This window comes from Solanum dulcamara, chromosome 4 (assembly GCF_947179165.1).
Source record: "Solanum dulcamara chromosome 4, daSolDulc1.2, whole genome shotgun sequence".
NCBI lineage: Eukaryota > Viridiplantae > Streptophyta > Magnoliopsida > Solanales > Solanaceae > Solanum > Solanum dulcamara.
In genome coordinates, this window is record NC_077240.1 from 146,594 (window position 1) to 159,482 (window position 12,889).

A 12,889-nucleotide genomic window follows, 5' to 3' on the forward strand; every position below is an offset into this window, starting at 1 on the left:
TTCTCAACTTCCCAATGATCAATAATAGTATGAATGAGGATGAATGCAATCACAATATATAAGGCATGAAGGTAATATTCAACTCAACATGTAATACCAAATTCAAAGTTCTCAAAATTTAACCTAACCATAATATTCGCCCTCATTAGACGGTAATGAGAAGTAAGTACATCAATTAAGTGTTCACCCCTTTCTCAACAATACACCACTACTCAGGCATGCTCAAAACACTCAGCTCAACCCCTTAGACGGGCATTACCAGTCAAATAACCTCTACCCATCTCTACAAGTCATAAATTACATAGTCTCAATCAAAAATAAAATATCACATAAGGCCCTCACATGGGCTACACAACACATATAAGCCCTTATACGGGCATCACAATATCCATTAACAGTCCCAAACTACATTACAACCCCATCCCAAAGTCTACAACATAGAATTTGACTAATCACCTCAATTCAGCCCCAAGAAGGATAACCAAACCTAACTCAATTGTCGAAATCGCACTCGAACGCTATACCAGACAAATGATATTTGAATTTAACGCCCGAAATGATAATCCACTATCAAGAATGCAACATACGCATCATAAGGAGTCCAATGACACCCATATTGATAGGTTTCAGAATCGCGGGCAAAATAGTTCAAAAATTATTTATTTTCGAAAAGGGTCAAATCTAAAATTTTATTTTAAAATCAGCTTCTACACAAAAATTGGAGTTCACAGGTGAAAAATCCATAAAAACAGAGTAAGATTTGAGGTAAAAATCACCATTTAAAGTTTCATGAAAAACTTCCAAAATTTGAGTTCAAAAACATGAATTCCAAAGTGAAATTACAAGAAAATGGAAGGAAATCGAAGGATTTAAGTTATAAATACTTACCCAAATGAAATTCTCTAAAAATCTACTTCACAAATCGCCCCTCCAAGCTCTTGAAAATCAAATATGGAAGAAAAAACCCAAATCCCCTTTTTAGACCCCTCAAGTGGCGCTAAAGCGACCAAAGGGTCGCTAAAGCGGAAGTTCGCTTTAGCGAACCTGGTCCGCTTAAGCGGACCCCTGCACCAACACAAGAACAACTACTCAAAAATCAAATTTCCAAATTTCCCATCGGACCCTCGAATTTCATTCGAAATCCCGCACACACAAACCATATATGCACTCTTACTAAATTCGACGTTACGGACTCAATGGAACCATCAGAATTTGAATTCGAGGTCTCCTTGATCCAAAATCCGATAAGTCACAACTTAACTAGTTTTGGCACTTGAAATACCCAAACTAACCTCGGAACCTCTAAAAATTACAACAAAACCATGTCTAGCGTTTTAAAATCACCCCCGAAACCATTGGAATCATCAGAAATTCAATTCGAGTCTCCGAACTCGATTTGTTGACCAAAGTCAAACTAACTCATTTAATACTTTGCTTTTCAACTTAAGACCTCAAATTCACATATCAACCCCAAATTTGATTTCGACGACTCTGCTAGACCAATTTCTACATTCCGGAGCTGATGAAACTGACGGAATCCGTGGCTCCGTTTGGTACTGAAATCCATTTTTTACCTCTTAACTCTATAGAATTCAAGAATTTGCCCGTTTCACATCTATTAAGGCTTTAACACATTCAACCACACAAACTGAACAAATAATTACCTAGGGGCACTAATGATACGGGTAAAATGATAATTTTGCACAAATTTCCGAAAATGACCCTTAAGGTCATTACATAAATATTTTGGGTCATGAGTCTATTAAGGGTAAATAGTTTGAGTTGAGTCTAATTTGGATAAATAATTTCACAATTGGTTTATTAGGTGTAATTTTTCCAATATTTTATCAATGTGGAATGCCATATGGCAAGCTTTTTGCAAAAAATAGAGAGAGTAGAGAGTGTATATTTCACACACCACTGAGATATGTTTTTCAAACTAATACGTGATAGTTTGGGTATGAAACTTACATTTCCAATAGTTTAGATATGAAACTAAAAAAAATAATAATTTAGATGTGTTTTTGATACTTATCTCTTTGCTAAATTGTCATCTTCCAAACATACCCTTAACTTTGATGACCTGAAAGTGGCTATTTGTCGAAATCTCCAATAGGAGCTGGGAAAGTGAGCGGAACAGAAGATGCCCTTATTCCTTACCCATCCGCAAAGCTAATTTCGTCTGTTCCCGGTTCTCCGAGTGAAGTAAGTGGGTTGCGTACAGGAGGACTATGTTCCGGCCCCGGATTTTCCAGGGATTCCCTTTCTTCGCCTAACTTTTTGCCCAAACCCTAAGTTTTCCACCCTCAAGAAAGTAGCCGGAACTGCGCTATGAGTTTTTCTTTCCTCTGTGTTAATTACTAACACATACTCTATGTTTTAGGCTATTAGCATACAGTACGCCTGCGATTCTATGCATATATGTAAGGACATTAACAGGTGGAACTGGAAAGCAAACTTCTCGTCTCACTCACTCATATGAAGGAACATGGATAATGAGGTAATCGAGTTTGATATAGGCTTAGGAGGTGGGAGCGAGGACGGGGATGGAGATGATGTCCTTGATGAGGAGACTGTCGCCAAATGTTCCCCTGTTACTGATGGAAATGTTGCAGCAGTTCGAAGTTACTCTCCCCAAGGGGACCTCGATCTTGAACCTTATGAGGGCATGGAATTTGAATCTGAGGAGGCTGCCAAGGCGTTTTATAACTCCTATGCACGCCGGGTTGGCTTCAGCACCCGCGTCAGCTCCTCTCGTCGGTCCAGGAAGGATGGTGCCATCATTCAGAGGTCGTTTGTCTGTGCCAAAGAAGGATTCCGCAATTTGAATGAGAAACGTACCAAGGATAGAGAAATTAAGCGACCACGTACTATCACCCGGGTTGGCTGCAAGGCCGCTCTCTCTGTCAAGATACAGGACTCTGGTAAGTGGGTAGTCTCTAACTTTGTCAAGGAGCACAATCACGAGCTGGTTCCCCCTGATCAGGTCCACTGTCTCCGCTCCCATCGTCAAATTTCTGGTCCTGCCAAGACCCTAATAGATACCTTGCAGGCTGCTGGTATGGGTCCCCGCAGGATTATGTCTGCCCTCATTAAAGAGTATGGTGGCATTAGCAAAGTTGGTTTCACAGAGGTAGATTGTCGTAATTACATGCGGAACAACCGCCAAAGGAGTTTGGAAGGAGACATACAGCTCCTCTTAGACTACCTGAAACAAATGAATATCCAGAACCCTGGATTCTTCTATGCAGTTCAGGGTGATGAGGACCTGTGCACAGGGAATGTCTTCTGGGCTGACTCTAAGGCAAGAGCAAATTATAACTATTTTGGTGATACTGTTACATTTGATACAACTTATAGGTCAAATAGGTACCGGTTACCCTTTGCACCCTTTACTGGAGTAAATCATCACGGACAACCTGTTCTCTTTGGATGTGCTTTCCTAATAAATGAATCAGAAGCCTCATTCATATGGCTTTTTAAGACATGGCTTGCAGCTATGTCTGGTCAACCCCCCTTGTCAATGACAACAGACCATGATGCTGTAATTAGGTCTGCCATCATGCAGGTTTTCCCTGAGACCCGGCACCGTTTCTGCAAATGGCACATCTTAAAGAAATGCCAGGAAAAGTTGTCACATGTCTTCCTTGAGCACCCAAATTTTGAAGCAGACTTCCACAAGTGTGTCAATTTGACAGAGTCTACTGAGGAATTTGAATCCTGTTGGCTTTCTCTTGTTGACAAGTATGAGCTAAGGGATCATGACTGGCTTCAAGTGATATACTTAGATCGCAGACAGTGGGTGCAAGTATATCTCCGTGATGCTTTTTTTGCAGAAATGTCCATAACTCAACGTAGCGATAGCATGAACTCATATTTTGATGGTTATGTGAATGCGTCAACTAATCTAAATCAGTTCTTCAAATTGTATGAGAAAGCTGTGGAGAGCCGTACTGAGAAAGAAGTCAAAGCTGATTATGATATGATGAATACATTCCCAGTTTTGAAGACCCCTTCTCCAATGGAGAAACAAGCATCTGAGGTTTACACAAAAAAGTTGTTTATGAGATTTCAGGAGGAGTTGGTTGCCACTCTAACTTTCATGGCCAACAAAGTTGAGGATGATGGACTAGTTACCACTTATCAAGTTGCTAAATTTGGGGATGACCACAGAGCTTACTATGTAAGATTTAATGTTTTAGAAATGAAAGCTACTTGTAGCTGCCAGATGTTTGAGTTCTCAGGACTTCTCTGCCGGCACGTTTTAGCAGTGTTCAGAGTGACAAATGTTCTGACTCTTCCTTCCCATTACATCCTCAAACGATGGAGCCGAAGCGCAAAGAGCAATGTTGCATTGGAAGACCGTGTTGCTGATATAATCAATTATTATTTGGAATCACATACGGTTCGATATAATATGCTGAGACATGAAGCGTTTAAGTTTGTGGAGGAAGGGGCAGAGACTGTTGATTCTTATACTGTGGCAATGGCTGCTCTGGAAGAGGCTACAAAGAAGATTTTCCTAGCAGTAAAGCATGATGGGAGGATATCTTTAGTAAATGGGCATTGTAGAGAAAACTTGACTAGGAATGGGGTCCGTGCAAATTACAACATTGAGGATGAACAGAGAAGTCTCGCATGTCCACTCTCTGAGGTTAGTCATCTTTTAATTTTTGTCAAACTACCAGTCACATGGTTCTCTCTTTTGGCTGCATTTCTCATGTCTACGTGCTTTTTTCTTAAATTTAATTTTTTTAATTTGGTAATATGATAAAGTTGTCTGGGCTCAAAGAAATAAAAGACTTTGAGGACAATGCTAATTCTATCCAGATGATAAATATAATTGCATAATTTTGTTTTCTAAAGATGTTAAGAGTCCCAACAAGTCTACAGCATTATATGAGAGCTAGAGTTGATGGAAGTGGGATGGAGAGATAGAGTTGTCCATATGCCTATTGGGTGTGGCCTGTGGAGAAATATATTGAAGGGATGGGATGATTTAGTGCTAACAAATCATTCAAGGTAGGAAATGGAAGGATGGTTAGTTTCTGGGGACGAAGGTGGTGTGGGGAGATATTACTGAAAGATAATTTCAGATTTTGTTCAGAATATCATGTCTATGAAACTTGACGGTACACTAAATAGGGGGATGCAAGGAGGAGAGAACTTTTGGGATTTGAGATTTAGAATGGATTTCCACAATTGGTAGGTAAATGAGTTTCAAAGGTTGATGGCCCTACTTCAGTTACTCCGATTGATAATTGTGATGCTTCGTGGTGGGTTTGGGAAACAGTGGTGTTATCCCTGCTAAATCTTTTTATGAGAAACTTTTGGTTATGGAGGAGGTTGAGTTTCTGTATAATGCAGCATGGACTCCACAGTTGTCGAGGAAGGTGTGCTTTTTCTCTTGGCTAGTTGCTAGCGGGTTGATTTTGACGATGGAAAATTTTGAGAAAGCGGAAGATTGTTTGCATCACTTGGTGTTTCATGTGCAAGGAAGAGGGCAAGGGCGTCAATAATCTTCTTCTACATTGTGATTTTACCATAAGGTTATGGTGGGATATGTTTAGGAGGAATGCCAAAAATGGTAAAAAATTTGATGTTTTGTTGGAGGAGAGGGGGAAGAAGTAGAAGATGTAGGACATGTAACATGATTCCTCTTGTGTTGATGTGAGTTGTTTGGAGAGAGAGAAATAGAAGAACTTTTAAGGAGGTAGAATCGAGTTTTACTAAGCTTAGGAGTAGTCTCCGGTCACTTATTTTTTGGTGGTGCACCCATAAAATTTCTTGTTGTATAGAAGAATGGGTGGAGTTTGTAGAGAATCACGTCTTTTTGTAGATCCTTTGCCTTTTGGTATACCCATTATGTATGGTCATATTTTTGACCTTGTTTATGAATGAAATACGTTTACCTGATTAATTTTTTTAAAATATAAGCAGTGTTATTAAAAGCCATTCTCTTGCCGCTTAAAGTGATACAAAGTGGGGGTATATCGCTTCATGAGTGAAACCATGTGCTTCATACAAGCGTGCATTCCCAAAAATGACAAGCAAATTGATTCCAATGAGATGGAGTCGCGTCATTGGATCTCAACTTTGAGGAGTTAGATTAATCTCGACATTATTGTCTAATGGATATTGAAATTATTATATTGATAGCAATTTGATCATAGTAGTACTAAACTCAGATATGTTTGGTGTTTCTTAATGTCGTGATTTTTTCCTTTTCTTTAAGTTGTTCTTGCTTCAAGCTCCATGGATTTTCTTCCCCCTTGGTGCTTATCACTTTTAAAATACTGAATATAAAAAAACTCAAGTAAATCACTCCCTCAAATGGAAGTGAGACATTTTTAGTCTTCTAGCCCCCTTCCAAAATTCCATATTTCTCTGCAATCACCCTCTCCACAATGCATTCACCTCCACCTCAAATCTCCATAACCACTTTCGCAAAAAATGGCTTGTTAAAGACCCTAAGATCCTTAACCCCAAGCCCATCCCAACACTTTGGTGTAGTGACAATCGCCCAATGTACCAAGTGAAACTATCTTTCCCTGCTTCAGCTATCCCACAAAAACTTCCTCTGAAGTTTTTCCAACTTTTCTTTAACACTTACTGGGCTGTGTAACAAAGACATGAAATATGTGGAAATGCTTGACAACTTACTTTAATTAACACTTCTTTCCCCCCTTTAGATAAATCTCTTTTGCCAAACTGCAAGTCTCATATCTACCCTTTCTACCACCCGGTTCCAAGCTGCTTGGTCCTTATTAGCGACACCTAGAGGTAAACCAATATAAATAGTAGGAAGAACCCTTATCTTGCAATTCAACATTTGTGCTAAGACCTCAATGTTTTCCACCTCACCAACTGGGATGATCTCACATTTTTTGAGATTTATTTTTAAACCCGACACCACTTGAAACCACGTCAGCACTTGCCTCAAGACCTTCAACCGATCTCTATCCACATCACAAAACACTGAAGTATCATCAACAAACAGGAGATGTGATACCCTCCAGCTATGCATATTAAGGCTTTCCAATAAAGAACTAAAGCAGGAGCATTTTGAGTTGATCATATAAAAGCAATGCCTGTTTGAGAACAAGCTTAAGTTGATTAGACTTGTCAAGTTCGTTGAGATCCCCCTGCAATTTAGTGGAGAATATCATTGAACTTTTGGTCATGGGATAAAATGAGAAGAAAGGTTCTATGCCTAGAATCTTGTTACTTTGGGGACAAGAAGATTTGAAGCTTAAGCATGTGGTGTAGAACTCTAACTTGTTAGATTGTTTTCCCACATACCTCGATATGGATCCTTAGAGTACCGAGAAGGTGTGCTTTTTCACTTGGGAGGTGACCAACTTAAAGCCCCTTTTTAGCTTTTGGACGTGTTTGCCTAATGCTAACTTTAAGCCATAAAGTTCTTAAAGTCAGTCAAAACTGAAAAGTTAGGATTTCTAACTTTTTTTTTCCTAGTGCTTAAAGCCATTTTGTTTGACCATGGAAATTACTTTTATATCCCTTATATTTTAACTAAATTCTCAAACTACCCTTTTTATTCTTTTAACCCTAAAATTCAAACACTTATTTTCAACATAAGCACTTTTATCCAAACACTCAACTGCTTATTTATAAAAATAACTTTCAGCACTTCAAAGTTCTAAAAGCACTTCATACCTAAAAGTTACTTTTTTTAAGCCTATCCAAAAGGGGCTCATTGACAATGGAGAGCTTGATGAAGAGAAAGATTAATTTGGTTGGTTGGTTGGTGCTTCATGTGCAAAAAAAGGGGAAGAAGTAGATAACCTACACTTAAATTGCCGGGTAGCATCTTCGTTATAAGGGGAGATGATGTGATGGTTTGGTTTTTAGTGGGTAATGTCGATAATTGTGAAAGAAAAAATGTTTAGCTAGGCTCGTAGAAGATGGAGGAGGAGATGCAGAGAATGTGAAGTTGCACCTTTAGCACTGATGCGGACCATATGGAGAGAAAGGAATAAGAGACCTTTTAATGGAATAGACTAAGATGTTGTACATTTGAGAATAAACTTTTTTCCCTTATTTCTTTTTGGTGCAACCATGAAGTTACTTTTTGTATGTATGATTGGGTGGCTTTCGTGGAAAGTTATGTATTTTGTAAGATTTTCTACTTTTTGGTATACTTTTTATATACTGGCTAGTTAATGCAACAACAACAACAACATACCTAGTGAAATCCCACTAAGTGGGGTCTGGGGAGGGTAGAGTATACGCAAATCTTACCACTATCTCGAGAAGGTAAAGAGTGTTTTCGAAAGACCCTCGGCTTAAGTGCCTCAAACCGAAGTAAAAAGAATAAGAAACAATGAAGACAACATAACAATGCATTAGAAAGTCTACAATGAAGAAACAACACTAACAACCACATAGTGTGATAATAGAGACACAATACATAACAAAATACGCTGATCCTTCACTTATCCCTCACCCCTACTAACCTTCTACCCTAATATGCGTCCTTCACTTCTTCCTATCTATGGTCATGTCCTCGGTAATATGGAGTTGCACCAAATCCTGTCTAATCACCCCTCCCCAATACTTCTTCGGCCTGCCTCTACCTCTCCAATTCCCTTGTACGACCATCCTCTCGCACCTCCTCACTGGGTCGTCAACGCACCTCTTTCGCACATGTCCAAACCATCTCAACCTTGCTTTCCTCATCTTGTCTGCCACAGGGGCCACTCCTACATTCTCCCGAATAACCTCATTCCTAATTCTGTCGCTTCTAGTATGACCACATATCCACCTCAACTTCCTCATCTCTGCAACATGCATTTTCTAAACATGAGAGTTCTTGATTGGCCAGCACTTCACCCCATACACCAGGGACGGTCTAACCCCCAATTTGTAAAACTTCCCTTTAAGTTTGGGTGGTACCTTCTTATCGCATAGGACTCTAGACGCAAGCCTCCATTTCATCCATGCTATCCAATGCTATGTGTGACATCACTGTTGATGTCCCCACTACCCTGGAGTATGAACCCAAGATACTTAAAACTCTCTCTTGGAAATATGTTGTGTGGCAAGCCTTACTTCTGCGTCTGCTTCATCTACCACACCACCGAATTTGCACTTCAAATACTCTGTTTTGGTCCTGCTCAACCTGCACCCTTTAGACTCCAGATTCTGTCTCCAAACCTGTGTCTCATCAACCAATACTATGCCGTCTGCAAATAACATACACCAATGAACCTCCTCTTGAATAGATTGCGTCAACTCATCCATCACTAAGGCATATAGGAAAGGACTAAGGACTGATCCCTGATGTAGCCCCATCTCCATTGGAAAGTGCTCCGAGTCTCCTCCCACCGTTCTAACCCGAATCTTAGTTTCATCGTACATGTTCTTCATCGCCCTAATACACCACCGGGACACCCTTAGCCTCCAAACACATTCAGAGAACATCCATCAGGACTTTGTTATTAGTCTTTTTAAGGTCAATGAACACCATATGAAGATCCCTCTTCCTTTCCCTATACTTCTCCATCAATCTCCGCATAAGGTGGATGGCTTTAGTAGTTGAACGTCCTGACATGAATCCAATGGGGCAGTGCAAAAATAGGTGATTGACACTTTCCTTATCCACTTTACACATACCGCATTTGTTGATAAGTATGATGCCCCTTTCACTTGTGTTAGACAAGACTTATGGAGGGCTGTCCAGGTAAAACGGGAGAATTTTATGAGCACTCAATATGAGTTTAGATGGTGCTTCATAGGTGTCTATGGGCCACACACTAATCCACAAAAGGAAGGTATGAGTGAACTTGCAGAGGTAAGGGGGCTATGGGAAGATCATTGGGTTTTGGGAGGTGACTTCAATATTTGCAGATTTCCCTTATTACAATTTTTATTCATACTAGCAATGGAAGGATTGAGCAGAATGGACAAAGCTAAATAGTGCAGTGACTAAATGGCTTTGATGTTGGTAGAGAAAGCACATTCAACGTATCTTATCTGCTATATGCAGATGACACATTGATTTTCTTTTGGGCAGACAGAAATCAAGTGCTTTATTTGAACCGAACCCTCCTTATTTTTAAAGCCTTTTTAGGTCTTCACATTAACATGCTTAAAATATAATCTATCCTGTTAATGAGGTGCAAAACCTGGAGGACTTGACCGAAGTACTAGGTTGCAGCATTGGGACTTCCAAACTACCTACCTAGGACTTGGTTGGGGGCCAAAATTCAGATCAGAAGCCATATGGAGTGGGGTTGTGGAGAAGTTTGAAAAGAAGCTAGCCTTCTGGCAGGTCCAGTATTTATCAAGGGGTGGCAAGCTTACCTTGATTAACAGTGTCCTTTACAACATCCCAACTTACTGTATGTCACCTATCCTATGTAAGGTTTTGAGGCAGCTTGATAAGATGAAGAGGAATTTTCTATGGGAAGAGAACAAAAAGTGAGACAAGTTTCATCTAGTCAAGTGGCCTAAATTTTTATTGGCAAAACAACAAGGTGGACTAAATTTTTAGCTCTGCACAACAAATGCTTCTTAATGAAGTGACTATGAAAGTACACAAAGGAGAAGCCGAGCCTATGGAAGGAAGCTGTCTTGCCAAACATGGAATACAATGCCACTGGTGCACTAGATTATCAAGAGCATCCCATGGCTTTAAGAGTGGAAGAATATTTGCAAACTCTGGGAGTTCTCGCAGTACAAGCACTTTGTAGTAGGGAATGGTCACCATACTAAATTTTGGAAGGATAAGTGGTGGCAACACATTCCTAATGAATGATTGTCCTGCACTATTTCAGATGATTAGTGATCCAGACTCAACAATATACCAGAACAGAGATAGCAACTCATGAAACATAATATTCAGAAGGAACACGCAAGACTGAATTTGATGAACTGGTCAGTCCCTGAGCTACACTCAATAGTTTCTCAAGCGACACTCTAGTACCAGATCAGTTCAAATTGGGCACTGCAAATGCAGGAAAGTACTCAGTGAAAGCATCTTACACGCTATCAGGAACTCATAATGCAATCACTGATCACTAGCCTTGGAAGCTAATCTAAAAATTTAAGTTACCTCCTAAAGTCATCTGCTTCAGCTGGACTACACTTTATGAAGCTTATCTAACACGGGATAACTTAGTCAAGAGGAATTTTCTGATTGTTTATAGAATAAGTGCTAGAAGGAGTCAGGATCACACAGCCATCTATTCCTACAATATTCAGTCGCATCAGATCTATGGACTATGTTTCTCTCTTTTTGGACTAAAATGGGTCATACCACAAAATATTAGGGATGCTTTTGAGAGTTGTAATTGTTGGTAAGTTGATAGTGTCGTCAGGAAAATTTGGAAGATGATTCCTGTTGCTATATTTTGGAGTAGCTGGAAAGAAAGGATCAACTGGTATTTTGATGGAATATCAACTACTCACATATCCCTCAAAGCTAGATGTCTTGTGTATCTGTTTAGTTGGGCTTATTTATCCCCTATTTTTTCTTGAATTTTGTTAGCTCCGTAGTTCTAATCTGTAACATTTGTAATGGAGCTAGTAATCATCCTTTTTTGCTATACTATTTCTGTAACTATTTTGAATCTTCGTGATGCCAACCTTGAAATCAATTACTTGCATAAAAAAAGGGGTATTTTACTATTTTCACATTGTTTTACTAGTACTTCTCCAGATCTTTTTAATTACATAAACGTAGCTTCTCCAGATTTCTCACATACATAAACGGTGGTATAAACTAGGACAAAGTTTCTTATTTCTATAGGGTGAGATTTTAACATTTAGAAAAGAAGTGGATGAAAGTATTTCTATGGATGAAGTATGATTCAATCTAATATTAAATGAAGCTGCGCAAACAATTTTGTATTTAATCTTTCAATGCCATATCTCTGTATTCACAACTTGACCTGTTATCCATAACCTGTGATTATTCAAAGAACGACATTCTTGCTTGATATAGGTTCGTGGGTCAACATTAATCACAATTTTTGTTTGCATTTTCTTTCATAACACATTTCATATGCAGAAAAATTCTGAACATGCAACTGCTGATTCTAAACTAATTTGGAAAAAAAAATGGCAGCTCCAAGTTGCCTAAACACTTCAAGAGAACCTTAAATGAGGTGGAGAAGTTTGATGATTGGGTTCTGCAGCAATAGAAGTCAAAGTTGTTGGATAGAAATGTGGTTTCATATATTCTATTTGGTGCATTGAGGATCTGTTTCATACCTCCGTATTGACATCTATTGGTTGTTCTGATCTGGTTGAACAATGCTGAAACAATTCTTTACACTCTCCCCAATTGTAGGCGTTGAATTTGGTCTAATGGGGAATCATGATAGCATAGTTGGCTGGCTATCTGAACCTTCTACCTTGTACGCGGGAGTTCCGATTCCCTAACTTGTGATCCCCTCCTTACTCTTCTTCCCTTTCTCCTAAGTATAATTTAAATTTTAAACTTTCGAGCTGCAAAGAAACTTTTGCATGTCTGTTACAGAATTGATATAGTTGATGGGAGGTTTGATTATTTTCTGTGATCTTTGGTTATTTAGACTGATAAATGATATGCATATTATTGTAGGATGACATGGATACAAAGATCCAGGAGCTTTCTTATCAACTGAATTGTGCCAATCGGAAATGTGAAGTTTATCGTGCAAACCTTTATTCAGTTTTGAAGGATATAGATGACCATAAGCAACAACTATCAATTAAAGTCCAAAATATTAAGCTTAGCTTGAAGGATGGTCTCTGAATTTTTCCTGTTGTGGTATATGTTCTGTAATGCCGTACATAGTTGGTCCTTCAATTTTTCTTGTACACAAAAATCTTCCTGGGTTGCTTTTTATGGAAATCTCCATGAGCTCATTTGGCAGGTGTA

At 39.1% G+C, this 12,889-nt stretch overlaps 1 protein-coding gene across 3 annotated transcripts; it reads left to right on the forward strand.

The window, feature by feature from the left end:
* Positions 1-2,097: 2,097 nt before the first annotated feature.
* LOC129885236 (protein FAR1-RELATED SEQUENCE 5) lies at positions 2,098-12,889 on the forward strand. 3 transcript variants are annotated; one of them, XM_055959436.1, is made up of 2 exons: positions 2,098-4,654; positions 12,035-12,541. In XM_055959436.1, the coding sequence occupies exons 1-2, from the start codon at positions 2,489-2,491 to the stop codon at positions 12,104-12,106; spliced, it is 2,238 nt and encodes a 745-aa protein (XP_055815411.1). In that variant the 5' UTR covers positions 2,098-2,488; the 3' UTR covers positions 12,107-12,541. The 3 variants fall into 3 exon arrangements, with proteins under 3 accessions (XP_055815411.1, XP_055815412.1, XP_055815410.1); XM_055959437.1 differs by having other exon boundaries at positions 12,092-12,541; XM_055959435.1 differs by lacking the exon at positions 12,035-12,541 and adding an exon at positions 12,590-12,889 and having other exon boundaries at positions 2,099-4,654.

Excerpts from the sequence above, each read along its gene's own strand:
- LOC129885236 (XM_055959435.1), top strand. The coding sequence starts at position 2,489 with ATGGATAATGAGGTAATCGAGTTTGATATAGGCTTAGGAGGTGGGAGC. Across the intron at positions 4,655-12,589 it reads TCGCATGTCCACTCTCTGAG|GATGACATGGATACAAAGAT; the intron begins GTTAGTCATCTT and ends ATATTATTGTAG.